This window comes from Pungitius pungitius, chromosome 7 (genome assembly GCF_949316345.1).
Source record: "Pungitius pungitius chromosome 7, fPunPun2.1, whole genome shotgun sequence".
In the NCBI taxonomy this organism is placed as follows: domain Eukaryota; kingdom Metazoa; phylum Chordata; class Actinopteri; order Perciformes; family Gasterosteidae; genus Pungitius; species Pungitius pungitius.
Genome location: NC_084906.1, coordinates 19,758,328 through 19,780,209, shown reverse-complemented (window position 1 = coordinate 19,780,209; position 21,882 = coordinate 19,758,328). Strand labels below are relative to the sequence as shown.

General features: G+C 46.0%; 3 protein-coding genes across 4 annotated transcripts; 1 reads left to right on the top strand and 2 right to left on the bottom strand.

Moving 5' to 3' along the window:
* Window positions 1–103: 103 nt before the first annotated feature.
* Window positions 104–10,328, bottom strand: cdc14ab (cell division cycle 14Ab). 2 transcript variants are annotated; one of them, XM_037468655.2, is made up of 16 exons: window positions 9,937–10,328; window positions 8,822–8,912; window positions 8,446–8,521; window positions 6,977–7,069; window positions 5,934–6,013; window positions 4,933–4,999; window positions 4,788–4,850; window positions 4,488–4,575; window positions 4,109–4,339; window positions 3,476–3,614; window positions 3,035–3,176; window positions 2,836–2,936; window positions 2,658–2,705; window positions 2,354–2,482; window positions 1,790–2,138; window positions 104–1,089 (listed from the first exon to the last, which is right to left on the bottom strand). In XM_037468655.2, exons 1-16 carry the CDS (start codon window positions 10,031–10,033, stop codon window positions 1,060–1,062), a joined length of 1,824 nt encoding a protein of 607 aa, XP_037324552.2. In that variant the 5' UTR covers window positions 10,034–10,328; the 3' UTR covers window positions 104–1,059. The 2 variants fall into 2 exon arrangements, with proteins under 2 accessions (XP_037324552.2, XP_037324554.2); XM_037468657.2 differs by lacking the exon at window positions 1,790–2,138.
* Window positions 10,329–12,082: 1,754 nt separating this feature from the next.
* On the bottom strand, window positions 12,083–15,792 carry rtca (RNA 3'-terminal phosphate cyclase). The gene is made up of 11 exons (XM_037468660.2): window positions 15,600–15,792; window positions 15,384–15,484; window positions 14,522–14,665; window positions 14,156–14,279; window positions 13,976–14,034; window positions 13,740–13,881; window positions 13,502–13,623; window positions 12,826–12,884; window positions 12,613–12,707; window positions 12,424–12,528; window positions 12,083–12,301 (listed from the first exon to the last, which is right to left on the bottom strand). The coding sequence occupies exons 1-11, from the start codon at window positions 15,642–15,644 to the stop codon at window positions 12,203–12,205; spliced, it is 1,095 nt and encodes a 364-aa protein (XP_037324557.1). The 5' UTR covers window positions 15,645–15,792; the 3' UTR covers window positions 12,083–12,202.
* Window positions 15,793–16,637: 845 nt separating this feature from the next.
* dbt (dihydrolipoamide branched chain transacylase E2) lies at window positions 16,638–21,846 on the top strand. The gene is made up of 11 exons (XM_037470197.2): window positions 16,638–16,752; window positions 17,665–17,797; window positions 18,349–18,424; window positions 18,516–18,697; window positions 18,787–18,914; window positions 19,085–19,322; window positions 19,469–19,635; window positions 19,710–19,787; window positions 19,879–20,070; window positions 20,186–20,257; window positions 20,350–21,846. The coding sequence occupies exons 1-11, from the start codon at window positions 16,708–16,710 to the stop codon at window positions 20,515–20,517; spliced, it is 1,479 nt and encodes a 492-aa protein (XP_037326094.1). The 5' UTR covers window positions 16,638–16,707; the 3' UTR covers window positions 20,518–21,846.
* The last annotated feature ends 36 nt before the right edge of the window (window positions 21,847–21,882 follow it).

The following is a 21,882-nucleotide window of genomic DNA, read 5'->3' as shown; positions in this document are numbered from 1 at the left end:
AGCCTGATGAGCATTGTGACCAAGTGCATCAGCTGAGTGAATGTAAAGAGTTCATGTCCGACCTCGCATTCGAATACGGAAACAGGAAATAAAAAAAGCGTCAGAAAAGTAATTAGTTTATTGTCTGTTTCAGATAAAAACAGAAGTCTGAAAGATATTTTGTAACGTTTCCCTTCATCATAATACTTCAACATTAAAATATAGAATAAGCAACCATTACAGTTCTTCATTTAAATATCATCCATCAGGATGTGGTTCACTCCAAAATAAAAGCCCTCTGATACGGTGTATGAAAATAAAGCTCCTGGTTGCATCTTTAAGGCACTTCGAAGCCTGAGAAAATGATCCGAAAAATCTGAATAATATTCACAGAAAGTTGTAACTCAAAAACATCCCTTTAAGCCCTTAACTTATGGTTTGATTCAATCCATTTGTTTTCCTGTGATTGTGCAGGGAGCCTTTGTTCTGAAAGGGTCCGTATTGTTTCTTCCCCGGGTCTTAAAGGGGACATGTGAGAACGTAGAGTTGGGTTTAAGAAAGGCGAACTGACAGGCCAGTGACAAGTTACGTTACTCTTCACGTGAAACGTCACGCCGCTCTGCTTAAGCAGAAGGACGTTGTTCCCAAACGAAGCGTCGTTTTCAAATGTTGTCCCTTCTTCACCTGCGGTCATTATTATTGCAGTTAATTGCCAACGCATGAGCGCGGACCAATCACCTGTCAGACAGGAAGTAAATACTGTGAGCGCGACGACGCGTCTGCGTCTGGCCCTTCGGCTCGTAACAAAAAAAATAAATCTTCTCGTGTCACAAATAAGAAATATAAAATGTCTTCTTTATCTAAATATATCTTCTTCTGCCAAACAAACTCCTGTAGTTGATCATAGTTATCAATGATATTTACAACGTGTTAAAAGCATTGACATACAGTTCATTAACATACAGCTCATTTACATACAGCAGCTGTCCCTTCGTCACGGAGCTGAACCCCCGCTGCTTTATTAGTTTCCCCACACAGAGGGGATTGTGGGTAATGAGTCCTCAGGTGAGATCTGTAGTTCTAGTACTGGACGTATTCGGACTGAAGAGACTGAAAGACAAAAAATAAAGTCAGATATCCTCTCTGTATTTATATAGAAATAAATAAAATATATATCTAATGATGATTCCCCTCCCATTATATTAGCTACCTTAAAAGGTCAATTCCATTGTTTAATTTCATTCTCATATAACGTAATATTAATAATATAAGTCATTTCACCAGGTCTGTACCTTTTAGTGAACACACACACACACACACGCGCGCACACACACATGGTCATGTGACCCTGGAAAACAAAGGCTCGTTGGAGACGTGGCGGCGAGCAGGTGGAAGCAGAACGGGGCGCAACGAACAAACAGCGTGTCGTCCTCAAAGAGTCAAAGAAGCATCTAACCGCTGCGCGGCCATCGATTCGGATCACGACCGGCTCCTCTCAAACACGCCAAATCACACCTGGTCATGTGACGGTCTCCGTAGAACACATGATTCACATCTGGCCATGTGACTGTCGGAAAGGTTAAAAAAGGAGCAGCAGGTAGAAGGCGACAGGCGGATATCAGAAACAAACCGGATGTTTTCATAAAATATGATTCATTATTCAGACTTAACTGAACGATCCAGATGATTATCAATCAATCTTAATAAAGACGTGTCAGCTACATCCAGTGTGTTAATGACGTCACCAGAGACAGAAGCAGCGAGCAGAGAGGGGGCGGGGCTGAGCGGCTGCCGGGTTCAGAGGACTTACAGGTATGGAGCGGCTCAGGTAGCGTCCTGACGGGCCCTTCAGCGCGCTCTGGGGGCCCGGGCCCCTGTAGGGGCCGAAATCCTGGGGGCCCGGCCTGCTGCTCGGCGCGGCAGAGCCCCCGTACAAACCCCTGTTGTTGTTGTTTACCTCGTGCTGTGCGCCGCGGGGGCCGTTACCGTAGCGACACAGAGGGGCCGGGGCCAGAGGAGAGGAGGGGGAGCAGAGAGACAGAGGGGGGGAGGAGGAGGAGGAGGAGTAGGAGGGGAGAGGAAGAGAGGAGTACGAGGGTTTTTTGTCCTCTTCAGCGTCCGCAGCATAAAGATCAGTGAGAGAGCTGGCCAACCGAGAGCTGGGGGGGGAGGGGGGGGAGGACATGTCAACACTCATACACACACACACAACAACCTACTGAGGGGGGGCAGAGAGTTAACCACACGGACACCACTTTAGAACATTCGTTTAAACCAGCTTGAATCTGAATTAAATACACGTGGCCCTTTATACAAGAAGAGCTGGTGATGAAGAGGAGGGGGAGTCAGACAGGAAGTGAGCCTAAACACTGACCTCCTGATGTTGGAGGCCGTTGACGATGAACTTCTTCCGATCCTCTTGGCGGCAGCTGAAGCAGAGGATGCTGGGAATTTGGAGGACTTGAGGGGGGAGGAGGGGCTCTGCCCACCACCCATTGACCATCTAAAAACACAATTACACATCTTATGGTCAACGCATGCATTGATTGAAATGAGAAAACATTGTTTTTAAATCATTTAATTTTTGGTCAGATGTTTAAAACCCCTCTGGGGGCGAATTCCGATTTTGGGCCGTTCGAATTGCAGAAAAAAGGAAACCCGAGGAGTTCAGGAGTTACCTGAGCGGCTGCGAGGCCGAACTGCTGTGAGTCTTCATCTCCTCCACTCTGAAAGGAAACATTTCACTTTGAACACAAAACTCAACAGAACTCTCCATCGTATCTCCACAGCCATCGAGGCCTCGTCCGTCACTCGGAAGTGGGCGTGGCTAAAGATACGTGGTTCTGGTCTCGGTACCTGAGGGCTCCCGTGGTGGCGGGTCGGTGGAGACGCCGGCTCTTTAAGGCTCTCAATTTGTCTCCCTGAGTCAGGACCGGCCCACTGTCCAACGTCTCACTCTGGAGGACAAAACAAACACCCCATAAGATTTTTAAGATTTTACCCCATAAGATTTTTATAGTAGTGTGTGTGTGTGTGTGTGTGTGTGTTTTCTGACCTCGTGCAGAGTGCTGCTGTTGTGAGCAGAGTTTAACGTGAGGTCGTCCATCGTAGTGATGAGGCGAGACACCGTTCTCTCCTCCATCTTGGCCTTCTGGGGACGCTGGCTGTCACCTAGCAACCAGAGCGCTGCCTGCTTCCTGTAAACACAAACACACTGAGTCTGTTTAGATGTGTATAATCACATTAATACTGCAGTTTAATAAGACAAATAGTTTAATCTAATGAACAATATTTGATCAGCTTAATTATTTTATTATTGCAATGTTTGATTACTCAAGCAGCGCACTGGGTTGATTGACAAGGAATCGCCAGGTGAGTTCACAATGACAGGGTTATCTCCTCGACCATGTTCAGACTGCATCGTTACCGCGGCAACCCACGCAGTCCGACCGGAGCCTTAGAGAGAATATCTTTGCTCAACAATCGGCGGACTCACTCCTCCAGGAAGTTCTGCTGCGGTCCGATCACAGAGCCCGGTCTGCAGACGCGGATCCAGGCGATGGCCTCGCCTGCCGTGAAGCGGTAGTGTTTCATCAGGTAACAGCCAATCAGAGAGCCTGTCCTGCCCAGACCAGCTGACAGAGGGAAATAGAGACGTGAAAGTACATTAACTGCTTTTGTTCTACTTGTATAGTGGTACATGTATTTGACAGTTGGTTTTGATTTGTTATTTGACAAGAAACTGTAACGGGTGAATTTAATATCACGTGTTCAATGTAATGAGATTAATATAAATCATCTGAGCTCTGATGAACCCAAGATGGGATTAAAAGGACATCAATTATGCTACAGGCAGGAATTTATATTACATAAACCGGCATTACACTACAGGACACTTTACCTAATGACTAGACCTAAGGAGAGGAAGTAATACTGCAGAAAAGGAAGTTATAGCAAGGGAAAGGTCGGGAAGATATACTAAAAGAACAGAAGGTTTTACTACAGAACAGGATGGAAGAGGTTATGCTGAAGGACAGGAACAGTCAAGCACAGGAAGTTATAGTTGAGGATAAGAATCACACTACAGGACGAGGCAGGAAGTGGTAGTTTAAGGAGAGGAGGTCCCCACCCTTGCAGTGGACAGCCACAGCGCCGTCTGTGCTCTCGCAGATGTGCAGGAAGCGGCGCGTGATGATGTCACTGGGCGTGCTGCCGTCCAAGAAGAAGAGGTCGTAGTGGTCGAAGCCGGCGTCGGTGAAGCGCTTGGAGTCGTAGATCTTCTTGTTCAGGCGGACGACTGTGGTCACGTTGTGTTTCCTGAAGTACGGGAAATACGCCTCTGGCGCGTGGAGAGGGTAACCTGCAGTGGGAGTGGGGGGGGGGGGGCGGAGCATCCACACGTTTTACCCAGTGCGGCCTGAACACGCCCCTTTTCTAAGATTATGATAATAATAATAATAATAATGCCGTCCTGTTGACAGCTTGAGGTTGTCTCTCGGTAAACCCACCGTTCTCTATCTTAGTTTTAGGGTGAGGTCCGCTGAAGGCCAGAAACTTCCCCGGTACGATCCAGTTCAGATCTCCGTTCTCCACCCGCTAAGAACACAGAAGACACCGGTTCAAGTCCCCCCCAAAAAAAAAAACACAGAGCGAGGACGTCTGCGGCTCGTCGTCAAACATTACAGGCTCAGTCAGGTGGGACTGAAGGTGTTAGAACAAGAGGAAGGGTAAGAGTGGAGTTGGAGGTAGTTTTAGGAGTAGCAGGGGCAGTAAAGGAGGTACCCAGTGAAGTACTGCGATGGTCTTACCTCGTAGTGCTCGTACTCGTCCACGTCAAACGTCTCGAAGTCGAAGAAGCCGTGCTGCAGAGCCTGAAACACAAACACAACGCACCGTGTGACGCTCAGCTCAGTGTTGATGAGGTCATCTTCCATCCAGCCAATCACAGCTCACCTTCCTAATGCCCTGCAGACAGTCGAGCACCGTGAGGTTGAAGGTGCAAGTCCCAAAGGAAGCGTCCCTGAAGAGAGAGACAGCAGATTAGTGGTGACACATAATACACACTGATAGACACTCACACATTAATCCTAAACTATTTCATGATTACTGATCATTATTAATCATTTTCTACATGTCTGTAGATAACACAACGCACACACACACACACACACTTCATGAGTCAGGATTCTGATGCTCGGACATCTTCATTATCACTTCAGCATCTCACTTCAGTACGACATGTCTCTGTGAGGTGTGATGTTCAGATTTATCATCAGCGACTCACATGAGAGCAACATGTTCACTTGAAATATCTTTGCTCTAAAGTCACTAAATAATAACCCCTTCATTCTCCGTGGATGGACTAACCATTTATTTAACATCATGTGTTCACTTTGTCACTGAGGAGCTGGAGGCTCATTTCCTGCCGAAACATTAACGAGCTTTCTGGTTACTGTCGTCCCGATGCATCCCTTTAATAACAAAATATCAAGAAATCAGACTGACTTTTAATAAATAGACCAGCAGCTTCATGTAGGAAATACAATGTAGTTTTACTTTGTTGATTTAAAAAGGTGAGCTTAAAATGTGAACGGTGATTCCAAAGCGGTCAGTGAACGTCTCACTGGTGCCTGTCACTCGGTGGGCGTGGCCTCCTCATGTTTAATCCATTCAACAACAAGTCTGCTGTTATACAACCAGAGCAGAGACACCAAGCCCTTTATCCTCCCCTGTCACTGACGGACCGAAACACACCCAAGCTTCAAAACAACCTTATTCGTCCCCGTTTTACCTCCTCCTAGTTTGAACGTTTGACAGACATCCCGCTGAAACTGAAGCCCCGCCCCCCCCAAAACCTCCCGCGACTGGAAACAATGAGCTGCAGGCAGGCAGCATTAGTACCGCAGTAGTACTACAGCAGTACTTCAGTAGTGCTGCTGCAGTGGAGAACTCACCTGAAGGGCAGGTAGGAGGCGTTGGAACCAGACGTCAGAGCTCTGTAAGCTTCTTCTGGGGTTTTCTTCAGGTAGATCACCTGAGAGACACACACAAAGGCAAACCGTGTCTGAGCTGGATTTGTCATCTTTTCAAGGAGATCAGAATTAAAAGTAAAGAAAAAAACAGGTGCGACTTGTTTACGTCGTAAAGACCGAGAGAGGAAAGACTGGAGCTCGGTGAGCTCAACGTCTCACTCCGTTTGTTGCGACAACCCTTCACCCAATAGGAAACAAGACGACAAATATGTACGCTGATGCAACAAAGTTATTATTGAACGTTTTGTGGAACTACAGTTATGTAAACACTAAGCTGCCATGGTCTGCGTGAGCTTGCCGGAGTTAGCTGTGAGCTACATCTCGAGTAGTTCCGATCCATGTGACGCACCTGATCAATGAAAAGAGGATGACCTCATCTCACACACACACACACGCACACACACACACGCAGGTTTGGTTGACGGGTTTAGCGTCAGCTCTGAATAAATGACACGTTAATCCTTTTAAGATGAAACGGCTCGAGTCTTGGGGTCAGGTCAAACACGGCCTGAGGATTAAAGCTCTCCCTCCTGTTCACACTGGGAGCTAATGAAGCATCGCAGCTACACATTCTTCTATTGACTCGTCTGAAGGAGTGGACCCCAAAGCCCCCCCCCCCCCCTCTTTGTTTTTAACCTCAACAAAACACAGGAAGTGACACGTGACCCTGAGTCAGCTGTGCTCCTGTAAATACTACGGAGCATGTGATGTCATCCTCACTGTCCGGTTAAAGTCAACGATCAACCACATGATGAGTCCCTTCGGTCAGTTAATGAGAGTCTTGCTGTGAGACACGGAACCCGAAGGACACGTCACGCGCTGTCCGTCAATACCAACTATTAAATATATGCTCCTGGCTCCACAGACTGATCTGGGATCAGCTCCTGGCTCCACAGACTGATCTGGGATCAGCTCCTGGCTCCACACACGCTGACCAATTGGAGATTAGGGTGCCGATGACTCACCGCGTATCCGCCAATAAGCACGGCGGCGTTGGATCTTTTCCTCTGGTCGAAGCTGGTGTAGTGAACGATCCTCTTCCTGGTCAGAGTGAACGACTGCACACAGGAAGGAAGGAGAGAGGTCACATGAGCACAGGAACCAGTCAACCGGGCCAACAACAGATCCATAATGTTGATCGGTGACTTGATAAGGTGTTTTTATCTGGTTGATACCTAAATGCTAGTAATGAACTAGCAGCTGTTAACATGTCATTAGTCCCACCAGGTGACATCGTAGGTCTGCAGCTCTTGTGTTTCTTTGCTTGTTTTATATATAAAGTTAGTCACTGTGAATAAACTTTATTGTTACAATTAAAAACACAACCCAGTAGTTCATGAGATTATCCCACACATCTCTAAATGATGACCTCTGACCCCTGACTGACTGTTAGCTAAAGGGTTAGCTTGTTATTAGCATCACACTGCAAACCTGTTTACTGACTTTAATGTCCCATCATGCTTTGAGCCCACATGGACAGGTAGAGACTAATCACAGGGTGTGAGTATTCACCATCGTCATGACGAATGACAACAGTCCCCGAGAGGAATGTCATCACCATGGCAACAAATATAAAACAAACACAGAGGCCACATGTATTATCTGAGTGACAGAGTGAATAAGATGTGGTGTGACAGAATGAACCATATGAGATGTGACTGTGTGAATAAGATGTGAGGTGACAGCGTGAATGTGATGTGAGATGACAGCGTGAATGTGATGTGAGATGACAGCGTGAATGAGATGTGAGGTGACAGAGTGAATGAGATGTGAGATGACAGCGTGAATGAGATGTGAGGTGACAGAGTGAATGAGATGTGAGGTGACAGAGTGAATGAGATGTGAGGTGACAGAGTGAATGAGATGTGAGGTGACAGAGTGAATGAGATGTGAGGTGACAGTGTGAATGAGATGTGAGGTGACAGTGTGAATGAGATGTGAGGTGACAGTGAATAAGATGTGAGGTGACAGCGTGAATGAGATGTGAGGTGACAGAGTGAATGAGATGTGAGGTGACAGAGTGAATGAGATGTGAGATGACAGTGTGAATGAGATGTGAGGTGACAGTGTGAATGAGATGTGAGGTGACAGTGTGAATGAGATGTGAGGTGACAGTGTGAATGAGATGTGAGGTGACAGTGAATAAGATGTGAGGTGACAGCGTGAATGAGATGTGAGGTGACAGAGTGAATGAGATGTGAGGTGACAGAGTGAATGAGATGTGAGATGACAGTGTGAATGAGATGTGAGGTGACAGTGTGAATGAGATGTGAGGTGACAGTGTGAATGAGATGTGAGGTGACAGAGTGAATGTGAGGTGACAGAGTGAATGAGATGTGAGGTGACAGTGTGAATGAGATGTGAGGTGACAGAGTGAATGAGATGTGAGGTGACAGAGTGAATGAGATGTGACAGAGTGAATCAGCAAACTCACCTTGAGCTTCTTGTTGAGTTTGCAGCAGTATCGGTACAACATGGCCAGATTCAGGGGACCAAAGTCGGCATAAAAACTGAAACACGGAGTTATAAACTAAAAAGTCAAATAAACAGTTGCTATGCTTCACTTTTGCTGTGATGTGTTTTTTCTGAGAGCTTTGGTTTATTTAATAATCTCATGTTGCTAAAAATGGTTGTGACAATGAGGAGCGCTTATAATCATTAACAGCTTTTACATGAATTCTGTAGTTCATTCATAACGTGTCAGCTGGTCTGTGTCTTCTGCTGTACATCTATACAAAAGATACACACATATTCCTCTGTTCCACATATTGATTTTTGATCATGTCACACATTCAGAGAGCTGAACTTACTTTTCGTAGATGAACTCGTCGTCGGTGCAGAAGTAGTGAGTGTTGGCCGTACTTTTCGGTTTACTGCGTAACGTGGCGAAGTAGAGACGCTCTGTTAGAGACACAAAGACAAACAGGTTGAAACTGATCTCAGATCAAATGACAATTTGTAGATTAAAAACACAGTATTGTGTTCCCATTAATTTGATGAATGAACCAGGAAGACAAAAATCAATGATTCTAACATATATAGTTTATACAGAGAATTTCACTGTACACTAATTGAGATGATTTTCAAAGGTTGACATAATGAAAAATATATTAACGTCTTAGTCCAAGTAATAATTCCTCAAATATATAAATCTGGGTAACTGAACATTAACATCAATGAGCTCTCAGTTTGGACACAGCTAGACGGAGACCTTTTATTAAAGAGATGAGTGATTTATTAATAATGTTAATTTATATATATTTGGAGTCTTGTGTGCAAATAACCCCATTAGGTTCCCATGATGGATCTTGTTACCAATTATTTTGAATTTTCTGTAACTGACTCGACTGCTGAAATGATTTGTTTTATCAAAGTTTGAACATATACATATTGTATTTCAAATGTTCACCTTTAATACATTAGTATTACTTACATTTGATTAAATCTTTGTTACCATTTCTATCTAAACTATTTTAACAGTAAAATCTATTACTGTATTAAGCATTGAATAAACTGTGTTAAACTTGCTATGACAAAGAAACCTGATCAACATTTTGTCTTTAATAAAGTCTTTAACTTTATATTTATACCACTAATAAACTCAAACATTACTCTACATGTACTTTTAATAACCCTTTAGTAAACTTGAACGTCATAATTTGGCTTATTAAACTTTGTTTATTTAGTTTAAATAGAATAGTATCGTTACTTTTAATACATTTACACATTGTAAATACGCCTCAATGGGCTATATTTTAAGTATTTGTACCATTAATAAACGCTTTCTACTCGCAATACTATTTGTGTATGCCTTTACTTGTCCCTCGTGTCATTATTTCTACTTTTTAAATAAACTGTGAAGTTATACTTTCCTTAAATACACTGTATATCTGTCGCTCGATAGACTCTTCCGAAGTATTTGTACCTTTAATAAACCGAGCGGCTCCCACCGGCTCGGACTCGTCAGTCATCCCGAACAGGACAGACAGGATCGGGGAGTGTCTCACTCCGTCCACCGTCATGGGGCCGTCTAATTCCTGGCCCTAGCTAGCTTCACAAACTTTTCCCGAGTGCTTTCAGCTCCGTTAGCCGTTAGCAGGCTAGCATTGGAGCGCAGGAAGGAGAATAAAAAACTGTTTAAAAGTTTAAAAAAAAACAAAAAAAAACTTTAGCGTCGGTTTCCCATCAGCCCCTGCGGCTTTCCTTTGCTCACATGGGGTATCTGTTCTACCGTTTCCCTTGTTTGTTTTTTCCGTTTTTTCCCCGGTAAATACTCCCGGGTTAGCATGTTAGCATGTTAGCGGAGACACCGACTCGCAACGCTCCTAGAGTCTGAAGCTCTGATTTACCAAATCCCTCCTTAAGACACGTTCCCATAGCAACGGCAGCCGCTCCCACAGCAACTGCAGCCAATCAGCAATGGGAACAGACGGTGCTGCCTTCAGGCCCGCTGGGAGACTTTTCAGGTCCCGACCACAACAAAACCAGTATTTATATTGAAATATAAAACTAATCTTTGAGACCGTTAGGGAGCTCCCGACAATAAGAATAAAGAAAACCAATACTGTACCTTTAAAGTTTGTATGTTGTGTATATGTTTTATAGGGTATTAGTAAATAATATTAACAAATTATTTAGTAAACTTCTGTCTGGTGTACTTTGTGCCTAAATTATGACCTGGTGTGGTCAGAAAGGAAATAATATGAATGTATATCATATGCTTATGACTATTTTCCAATTTATACGGTTAAATTTCACTGATGGATGTGGAATGTGTTTCCAGGATGGAGTGTGAATTGAAACAAAACCCACATTTTGCACATTAAAGAGAGGTAATAACATTTTATTTTATAACCCCAGAATATATGTAAATGATCATGTGAATGAGTGTTTTTACATCGAATGCCTGCATTTTCTCTTTCTGTTAAACGGTTTGATAATTCTTCACATCCTCAGGATGAGCGATACAAATGGAAGAACCCGACTGCAGCGACACACTCCTTCACCTCTCACTTGTGATCTCACAGGTGAAGAAGGTGAAAGAGTCCTCAGTCGTGTTGCTCTAAACATCCAGACCCTTTTCAGTAGTCAAATCGAATGTGAAGCATTTGATCAAAATCCCTTTTTAATGCTCAAACGCTCCGCTTCACTTTTAATAACGACTTTAACAAGAAACATTTTTACTTTGTCCTGTCTGAGGTGAACAAACCACACAAACATGAGTGAGACACCCTCACCCGATTGGCTGGTCTTAAGACTTCAGACTGCATGTTTAAAGCTCTCTGACCAGCCCTCTCACCTGCGATCAGAGAGATCCACACACGGTTTGGTCCTGGTCCTGGTCCAGGTCCTGGTCCTAGTTGGACGATCCGGGCGCCATCCTGTTGCATCCTCCAGGCCGCGGCGTCCGCCATGCTGGAGGGCGGCGAGCAGACTGCGAGGCCACGGCAGGGCTGAGCTGGTGTCAGGTGACCCGGATCAGGTTCCTCCTGGTTCCAGAGGGGACAGAGGTGTGAGTTTACAGCCCGCTCGGGTTTCAACACACTGGACTTCCTCCTGTACATCAGCTCACCTCCTGCAGGTTAGAGGCTAGAGGGACGGACAAGACACCCCCCCCCCCCCCCCCCCTTGATGACATCACGGAAACAAGACAGGAACCACAGAAAGTCCAGGTCCACCGGGGACAGTCCAAAATAGATCAGTTGTCTTCATGCTGTAGAGCGAGACGAGCCTATACCCAGAATGCAATACTTTGACACCGTAGGAGGGCACGAACCCTGTTCACCCCCACCCCCCACTTTACTTTTTCACATGCTGCAGTTTGCTTACTGCTGCATGCAGTAAATTTTTTCACAGCTTTGCTTTTTGACCTTTGACCCTCATCATTGTGGTCTTTGCGGTCTCTGCGGCTCAGTTGACGTATTTGCGTTCCATCCACATTATTTTAGTTCCACAAAAATGTCCCATTTCTCACTAGTCTTGTGCACTCTTCTGCTCCCGTTGCATCCGTAAGTACGCAACACAAGACTGAAGCAGCTACACAACATGAATAGAACAACAAAAAGAACAGATTTAAAAAACAGAAACAGTTATTTATTTATTTATTACAGTTTTAATGAAACACCCTGAGAGACAGAAACTGAAGGTCGGGGGGCGAGCAGCTGGCGATGTGGGTTTGTATGTGTGTGTGTCTACAGGTGTTTGTTGACCGCTCCTGATCCTTCGCATTCGATGATGTAGGTTTCGTTGCTGCCCTGTTCGTCCTCACACTTGGTTATTGTGAACTTTGCCTGTGAACAAAAAAGAACATTAATAACTACGTATTGAGAGAGTGCTTGTATACACGTGTGTGTGTGTGTGTGTATTAGTTGATCTGCATGTGACCCCCGAGGGCCCTTTGAGTGTCTCAGACCTGAGTCAGCTGCTCTGCGACGTGAATGGCTGTCTGTGTGTGCAGCGTCACGGCGCCGGTTCGAATCCGAGACGTTCCCTTCGCCAACGCCATGAAGATGATGAGCTGAGGACGAGGACGCAGGTGACGGGTCAGAGCACTTTGCATGAACTGTACATTAAAAGGATCATACAGGGGGGGGGCCCTCACCTGATCTTGTAGGAACTCGTCCACGCAGTTGTTGTGTCTGAGGTTTCTCAGCAGCATCTCGGCAGCTTCGATACCAATTTTATCAGCATACACACCTGAAACACGCAAAAACACACACACACACACACACAGTCAGAATCCAGGAGGCCAGGGGCTGCAGACCGGACTTAATGTCGAGCGTTGGGGGGGGGGGGGGGGGGGGGGCGTCCTCACCTTTCTTCCCCAGAGCTGAACCTGCAAACACGCAGCCCGTTGACGACTCGGCGATGATTCTGCAACACAAGGCGGGAGAAGAAGAGAATCAGCGCGGGATGACGCATTCACTGCACGTGGGAAAAACTAGATTAACGATAAGAGTTTAAACATCCAGCGCCAACTCACCCAGGCTCCCCCCCCCAATACTCTTCTCCGAGCACACAGAAAATCAACATAAGCGCTGACGACCAATCAGGACGGTTTAAGCCACTGAATGAAACTTTTGTTTTAAAAGGACCAGGATTGATGAGTCAGGCTTACAAACAGCAGTAGTCAAGACACGCTTTGGGATTTTACCATCTTTTTTTTTTTTACCAACCGGGGAAAATAAATGACCAAATTAGGACTGAGGAGGAGGGACTGGTCAATCACAAGGTTTACGCTGCTTCATAGTCTATTGACTAAATGCACAATAATGTACTAAACAATATTCATGATGTATTGAAGAGGAAACTAGGTAACATAAAAACCAGATGAGGCGCCCCTGGTGGTCATTTCAGATACTGCAGCTTCCAGTTCCCTCTGCATCGCCAGTGTTTTAGTACACACGTCCTGGTTGGCTAACTATGTTCATGCAAATCCCGTTTTCTGTGCTTTAAATGGGCGGTGATGTCAGCAGGTGGGCGGGGCTTACATGATGCCATTGCCGCTACCGTAGGCATTTTCCTTCTCTTGCAGCGCCGGGATGTTGATGTACAGCTCTTTGATTTCCTTCCTGATGGTTCGAACAGCAGCAGCAGACATGTCTTTAGCCAACTGAACACAAAATAATCACAATCAATAAAGCAGGCCGTGGTTGTTTGTAAACCACGTCACGTGTGTTCTGGTGCGGCGCAACAGTGGCAACTTTATTTTGAAGGGTGGGACGTTACTTTGTAGGGCAGGACTCCAGCTACAAACGCCCGGCCGTAGATCTTGGTGATGTTTCCTCTCTCCGTCAGGATGACGGGCAGCAGCTCTTTGACCGGGTTTACCGTCACCATCAGCTCGCCGCCACCTTTAGGGTAGTATCCCCTGACAGACACACACACACACACACACACACACACCATCAGACACACACAAAAACACAGATCTCCAATGATCAGACGGGAAACAGTAAACTGACCTCATTCTGATATCACAGTCAAAATGGACTCCAAACCTCTCCACCATTGGTTTAAACACCTGAAGAAGAAAAACAGTTAAGGCACCCAAAGTTTGATGAGCCTGGACCACACAACCAGTGTAGTAAAGGTGAGAATAGTAAAGGTGAATAGTACGCCGGCTGCCCCCCCGAGGAGCAGACCTTGACTGTGTAGTCGATCTGGGGAGCCATCTCTGCGTTGGTTCCTCCCTTCAGGCAGAGCTGTGAGGAGGCGTCAGAGAACAGAGCACAAGGCAAAGCTGCCTGCAGCAGCAGACACACACTCCTGACACAAACACAGATTACAGATCGATTACACGCTTTGAAAGAAAACTAGATTTTGTGATTTGGGACGAAGGATGGATTGACAAACAAGTAACAGCAGAGAGAGAGAGAAACATACTTAGATATAGACAGTCGTTCCTTGCAGTTAAATATTTTCTTAAGACCAGTTTGAGCAAGATGTCCATTTCTGCGTTTGTTACACTGGTTTCAGGCACTAGAGCCCGGTTCCGGTCACACACTCACCCCGCCGTCTGCGTGTCGGCCGTGTGGCTCCCAGACTGCATCTTCCCTGGAGTCAGGCTGATGTCGGTGGAGCCGATGGCGGCTCCCTCCAGACTGCCAGAGCACAGATCTGAGACCATCTGCAGGCCGCTCAGGTGCTGCGGTCTGAAGGAACACACACACACGAACACACACACACACACACACACACAGTTAACAGTGATGGTCTCATTCAGCCGGAGAAACGCTCACCAGACTCCACGGTCATTTTCCTTTGTTTAAAAACAAGCAGTGAACTGTGACTTGATGTCTTTCACTGGGCGGCTCAGTTAGAGAAAGCCATGAAAAGAAAACTTAAGATCTCAGTTCACAAGTCGCGTGAAGTTGACATGTTTTATATTTACTTAAGTACTTTAAAAGGCAAATGCACATATCGGACAAATATGAGTGATGGGACAGAGATTTCGGGCGCAAATGAAGAAAAAAAAAAAACTTAAATTGAATTGATTCACAGGATGAGACGATAACAGTTTCATGGAAGAAGGAGGTTTTGGTAAAAGCCGCTGTGTTAAAAGTGGACTTTTAAAGCGCCGCAGGTTTCCATCACTGAATGGAAGCTGCTTGGCGGCTTCATTTTCTCCGCTGAAGCTGCTCGGTATTGAAGCTAAAGTTTCCAAAAGCATTGTATGACAAAGAGGTGGACTTTTCCCCACCAGGGGAAGCAGAACCGAGAGGTTCACTCGGGTCGTACAAATAAGAACAACGGACACGTTAATACCGCGGGCCTTTGTTTTAATTGTTGTGTGCTAACTTAATTAGCCGACGACTCAACTTCTATGAATAGGCTAACGTTAGCATGCTAACCCGTTAGCTGCTAACTCACCTGAGCCCCGGTGTGCTTCTGCCGGCTCGGATTTTGGTGATTTTGATGGAGGAGCCGGTGATGCAGCTGAGCGCCGCGGAGACCCTCAGGATCTGTCCGCCCTGCGGGGGAGGAAACACGGGTTCAGACACCGGCTGCTAACCACCGCGGCTAGCCGCAGGTTAGCATCTTTGCAGCGCGGAACATCTGCCCGGTGGTTAACGGGTGAGTACTCACTCCCTCCATCACGCTGCCGTCGATCTCCACAACTGCAGAGTCCATCTTCCTACGAGCAGCAAGAAGAATTAACTTTACAACACGAACGATGGTTCTAAATGATCGGCAGCCTGTTTGCAATTCTTCTCCTTCTGTTTGTGATTCTTCTTCTTCTTGAAGTTCTCTCCGTCAAGTTGGACGGTGGAGTGAGCCGGAAGCACTACATAGACTTCCGATGGTTAATCAATTAATGTCGCATGCACAACAATTAGATTGAAGAAGAAGAATACCTCCCCTACGACAATGCTTGATTACTAAATATACGTAATTACAGTATTGGATTATTTTACAATAACTAGAACATTGCCTTTTTGGGGTTTTCTTTCAAGGGAATAGTATGTCCTTTATTTTGAAAAGCAGTTACGGTATTAACCTTGTTTAACTTGATGCCTCAATTAGTTCTGTGTGAACAACAGCAGAGTCACTGTGGCGTCGATAGGAAAGATACAAACGTAAAACAAAGTAATTCATTCACTAAAATGCATCTCTCGTTTGTAATTTCTATATGGTCGAATGAAGAAATACGTAAAAAGGTGGACTTCGTATTTGATAACCTTTGCACAAACTGCAACTTTTTAATTAATATGTGCCAATATACATAGTTTTATTTTATTAATGATTATTTCTACCGTACTTTTGTTCGGTGTTTTTTGCATTAGATCACAATAATTTCACCTGTAATGTAATGATACTCTTACTATGAATGCATCAGTAACCCAAATAATGTTTTCTGTGGAGAAACTTACTTGATAAAGTGGATTTTGATATTGAAGAAAACCTCTCTGAACCGCAATTAAAGTCGGAGTTTAGAGGTTGTATGACATGCAATCAAACAATTAAGTGTACTTCTAAAAATCACTCTTTGACGGCAGATTATAAAACTAAATGTGTTTTTAAAAAACTGTATCTGCAAGATCTAAACTGCCTGTAGTCTCCCTGCTGGCCGCTGGGTGGCAGCATGAAGAAGCTGCTTCTTTCATGAAGCTGCAGCTAAAGATGAACAAGACATCGGGCGGTGATTGGCTGCTGGGAGGGGCGTGCAGTTGTGACGTTAGGGGATCCAGTAAAGATGGCGGCGGTGACTAGAGGCTCCTTCACTGTCTTTAGACAGCTGGTGAGAAAAATGATACACTTCATAAATGTTTTCTGTTTGTTGGTTTTGTCGTCAGTTTGTTTTCTGCTCCTTGCGCGGAGTGAGTGATGTAATCACTCCGTCACCATGTCAGCCGATTAGCTTAGCCTGTTAGCTGCTGTAACAACTTATACTTTCATGCTAATTGTGATGCTAATAAGGATCACTGAATGAATAAATCAAAAGAGACACATCCGATGCTCTGCGTCGCCCGCAAACTGCGCACATGCTACTTTTATTGTTAGCAGTTGCACTCTACGTTAACTTTAGTTAGCCTCAATTAGCATCCTGTAGGTGAACCATCTGCAGGGTCACGAGAGATGGAGTCCGGATGCTAACGGCTAACAGAAAGCCATCATTTTATTTTTTAAATAAATCTTGTTAGTAGTTTTAACGATTTATAATCTGCTTATAGCTATTGTTAGGAAGTTAAACAGCTCATAGTTAATCTCTAATAGCTATTTTGTATTAATGAAACATTTTTCAAACATCTGTAGCATTTGTATTGTTAGCTTTTAGCTGTTGAAGTCTAATATAATAAAAGTCTGATTCAATGTGTTCATCAAAGTTAAACATTGAAATACGATCAAATGTGATGTCATCACTGACAAAAAAATATCTGAAATTTTAAACTCCTGTTTCCTCTCAATTGCTGCATCTGTAGACTATTGATCAGCACGTGTACAGATCATACACCTGTTGAGTCCTCACAGAGACATGAGTAGAGTATCTCTGTGAGGACCCTGCCTGTCTGTCTCTCTGTGAGGACCCTGCCTGTCTGTCTCTCTGTGAGGACCCTGCCTGTCTGTCTCTCATTGAGAACTTTAGTTGACTCTCTGTCACGACTCTACCTGTCAGGGGATGTTTATACTTGCCTGTCTCTCTTCCTGTCAGCTGACTCATCATTACCGTCGGCGATGTTTCCGGCCGCTGAGCTTCAGGCCCGACCGAACGCTTCAGCCTCCGAGCTTCAGATATGAAACGGACCTCAAGATTTTCAGCGGCAGGACGCTGCACTCCTCCGCCGGTAGGTCCAGACCTGCAGGACTCCGGGTATGAATGTGTGACAATGATTCAGCCCTGAGGTCACAGCTCTTTAACACAGTGACGAATGAATGACTCGCTCATCACTTAAAGTGGTTTGACCTTTTTAGGGGGGGGGACCAAAAGCCCAGAGACCCCAATATTTAGCTTAATAATAATCAAGAGGTTTAGACACACAGTGAGTCTCCGTCTGGTTCTCGGACGCTCGATAATGAATCACTCATTGTTCATATCTGGTCGATCCAGTTTTAGGAATTGAGAAAGCCGTTGGGTGTGTGATATACCTGATGGAAGTTACCCTGGAACCTGATCCAAGTGGGCCGGCTCTTGGTTTTTGGCAATGGAGTTTTTCCTGGTTCAGTTCAGGGAATCCAGCTGAATATGTTTCCTTATGAATACATATTAGTACTGTAGATACATTCGAGTAATTAGGTCTCAGAGTAGAGGATTCCTTTAGTCCGTCTCTCCTTGTCTACAGGAAGGGATGAAGATGTGGTCGTGATGTCCTCGTTGATGATGTGTTTTCTTCCGCAGTGAGTCGACGACCAATCGTCTCATTCAAACTGTCCGACATCGGAGAGGGAATCATGGAGGTGACTGTGAAAGAGTGGTGAGTCCTGAGACCGCGTAAAGACCGAGAATACGTAGACCACATGAACCAAGACCACTTTGTCCCTAACATAAACACATCTGTCTCTCAGGTATGTGAAGGAGGGGGACAAGGTGTCTCAGTTTGACAGTATCTGTGAAGTTCAGAGCGACAAGGCGTCCGTCACCATCACCAGCCGCTACGATGGAGTCATCAAGAAACTCTACTACGAAGTGGACGGCACCGCTCTGGTGGGAAAACCCCTTGTGGACATCGAGACTGAGTCCAGCTCGGGTAAGACGCGATGCCTGGTGTTAGTCTGGTACCAGGTCTTCAGTGTGTCTTGACATTGTGGTTCACACCAAAACCTTGCTGTTGATCAGAGGTCATCCAGGAGGAGGACGTGGTGGAGACGCCCGCCATGGCTCGAGAGGAACACACCCACCAGGAGATCAAGGGTCTCAAGACTCAGGCCACGCCCGCCGTCAGGCGTCTCGCCATAGAGAACAATGTGAGTGTCTGTCCCCAGTTTGTCCCCAGTGGTCCGGTCTCTCCCCATGTTTCCACTGTGTCTAGTGCGTCTCCAGACAGTTCTTATGGTCCCCAGTCTGTTTCCAGACTCCCAGGGTTCCCAGTGTAACCTATTACTAGTTTAACTGGTTTGACTGGTCTGACTCTCAGATTAAGCTCAGTGAGGTGGTGGGGACGGGAAGAGACGGACGTATCCTGAAGGAGGACATCCTGAGCTTCCTGGCGAAGCAGACCGGCGCCATCATCCCTCCGACCCTGTTCCAGGAGATCCAGCCTCCGGCTCCACCTGCTGCTGCCAGGCCCGTGAGCACTCCGGCAGCCATCAAAGCTCCACCCATTACGCCCAAACCTGTCTTCACCGGGAAGGACGTCACCGAGCCCCTCAAAGGTCAGAGTATGTTCCCACGAATCATGTCATTCCGTCCTCCTGTCTCCAAGGAGTCTCCGGTCTCTCAGGGACCCGGTGATGGTCTCTGTGGTCTCCGCACACAACTGATCGGGTCTCTCAGGTCTAACCGTGCTTCTGCCCTCCAGGTTTCCACAGAGCGATGGTGAAGACCATGACGGCGGCGCTGAAGATCCCCCACTTTGGTTACTGCGACGAGTTGGACCTGAGCCGCCTGGTGTCTCTGAGAGCCGAGCTCCGACCCATCGCTGAAGGTCGCGGGGTCAAACTGAGCTACATGCCCTTCTTTATCAAGGTACACCTCGCACCTCGATGCTGATTGGTTAACGGCTGAGCGCTGATGTTAACGCTGCGCTCTTATTGGTTCAGGCGGCCTCCCTCGGACTCCTCCACTTTCCCATCCTGAACTCCTCATTGGACGAGGGCTGCCAGAACATCACATACAAGGTCCGTTACATCTTTTAATTGATTCATAGAGATCTGATCCCATTTACGTGGTCGTGTTCACGCGTCGATGTGTGTGATTTGTGTCCTGAAGGCGTCTCATAACATCGGCCTGGCGATGGACACCGCCAACGGTCTGCTGGTTCCCAACGTGAAGAACGTCCAGCTGCTGAGTGTGTTCGACATCGCTCAGGAGCTGAACCGCCTGCAGGCGCTCGGAACCGCCGGGCAGCTGGGAACCAACGAGCTGAGCGGAGGAACCTTCACCCTGTCCAACATCGGATCGGTGAGTTGTGCAGCGACGCACCAGAACCACAAAGACCCACCAGAACCACAAAGACCCACCAGAACCACAAAGACCCACCAGAACCTGACCTGTTTGTTTGTGGGTTTTTAATCAGATCGGAGGGACGTACGCCAAACCGGTCATTCTTCCTCCCGAAGTGGCCATTGGAGCTCTGGGAAAAGTCCAGGTTGGTAACGTTTATCTGTGGTATTGCAACGTATTAGAACATGAATCCAATTTATAAAATGTGTGCCGATGGTGCGTTTTTAATCCCATCAGGTTCTCCCCCGGTTCGACGCCGGCGGTCAGGTGGTCCGAGCTCACATCATGAACGTCAGCTGGTCAGCGGACCATCGCGTCATTGACGGCGCCACCATGTGTCGGTTCTCCAACCTGTGGAAGGAGTACCTGGAGAACCCGGCCAGCATGGTGCTGGACCTCAAATAGAGCGGAGAGGAATATTTCCCATCAGCCCCGGGGAGACCTTCCCTTCTCCTCCCGCCGCCTTGGCTTCGTCTTCCTGTTGCAGGCCTTCCCGTTCACTCGCTGCGGTTTTATTTGTTGCCTTTTGAGCGAGGCAGCGGGAGACGGAGGAGGGGTTAGCCCTGTGTTGTTTCCATGACGACCAATAGCGCACACATACACACACACACACACACTAACACACACACACACACACAGTGGAGGCTATAGGTAGTTAGTCTGTTTCTAATGTTCCAGGAAATCAATTACAAATCATGACCAATTCTAACGGACGTTACTGAAACCAGTTGACGTGCTGGGAGGGAGAACTGGTGTGGAGGGGCCCTGCGGTGTGTCACCGTCACAGGTTGCTCATCATTGACCCAGATTCAAGTGTTGTCACCTAAACATTTGACGTCTTCTGAAGCTGGTCTGAGATCAGTTCAAGTGAAACATTGAAAACAGCAGGATGCTCCTCTTTAAGAACTTGGAAGCTCGCCGTGTTGGTGGCGTAAAGTTCTCAGTAGAACCGGGCTCCTGTTCCTCAAACATCAGAGTCCAATTACCTGAAACTGCTGCTGACGTTCTGTATTTTTAAACCCTATTTATCCACTGTGTGATCTCCTGGTTTAAAGGTGTCTCTGTATGCAAATGAGGTGGGCGGAGCATCACAGGTTGCTGTCCGTCAGGTTGAGGGTCATGTGACTAAACTGTTTTATTTATCAACAGGACCAAATATGATTCTCGTCTCTGAGGTTTTTGATGAACATACGGTCAAACTATTAAATGACGAAATTATTCTGGTGTTGATCGTTTCATTTGATCAGAAATCAGCTTGTCAATCAAATGATTAAAAGGTATAAATCAACATGTAATTCATCTGGTTCTGGTTCAACCTCCCCGCCCCCCCTCCAGAATCAGAACTGGTTTCATATTACGATCTGTGTACCAGATCAGAACCAGTTTGTCACCCTACTGGGTCCTAACCAGTGTCTCTCCCTGATCTATCTGAATGGATCAGAACCAGCTCCGCGGGTCCTTTGTGTCGTGTGTAAACAAGTCCACCTTTAGACCTGGTTGTGGTCCAACATGTCTCTTCATTTGGAGAACTGTTACAGAACCTGTGAATATCTCTGGTGTTGGTTTTTTTCTTCTCGTTTTTTTTCTTCTCTGTTTTGTTGTTTTAGTTTTTAGCGACGAACTAAATGTAAAACTGTAAAAACAAAACAAAAAAGGTGTCGTTTTTTTCTATTTTTAGGAATGTTTGAATCTGGTGAAAAACTTTGAATAAAGTTGAAGTGCACAAAACTTAAATAGTTTGGACTTTTTATATCATTGTTAAAAAGATAA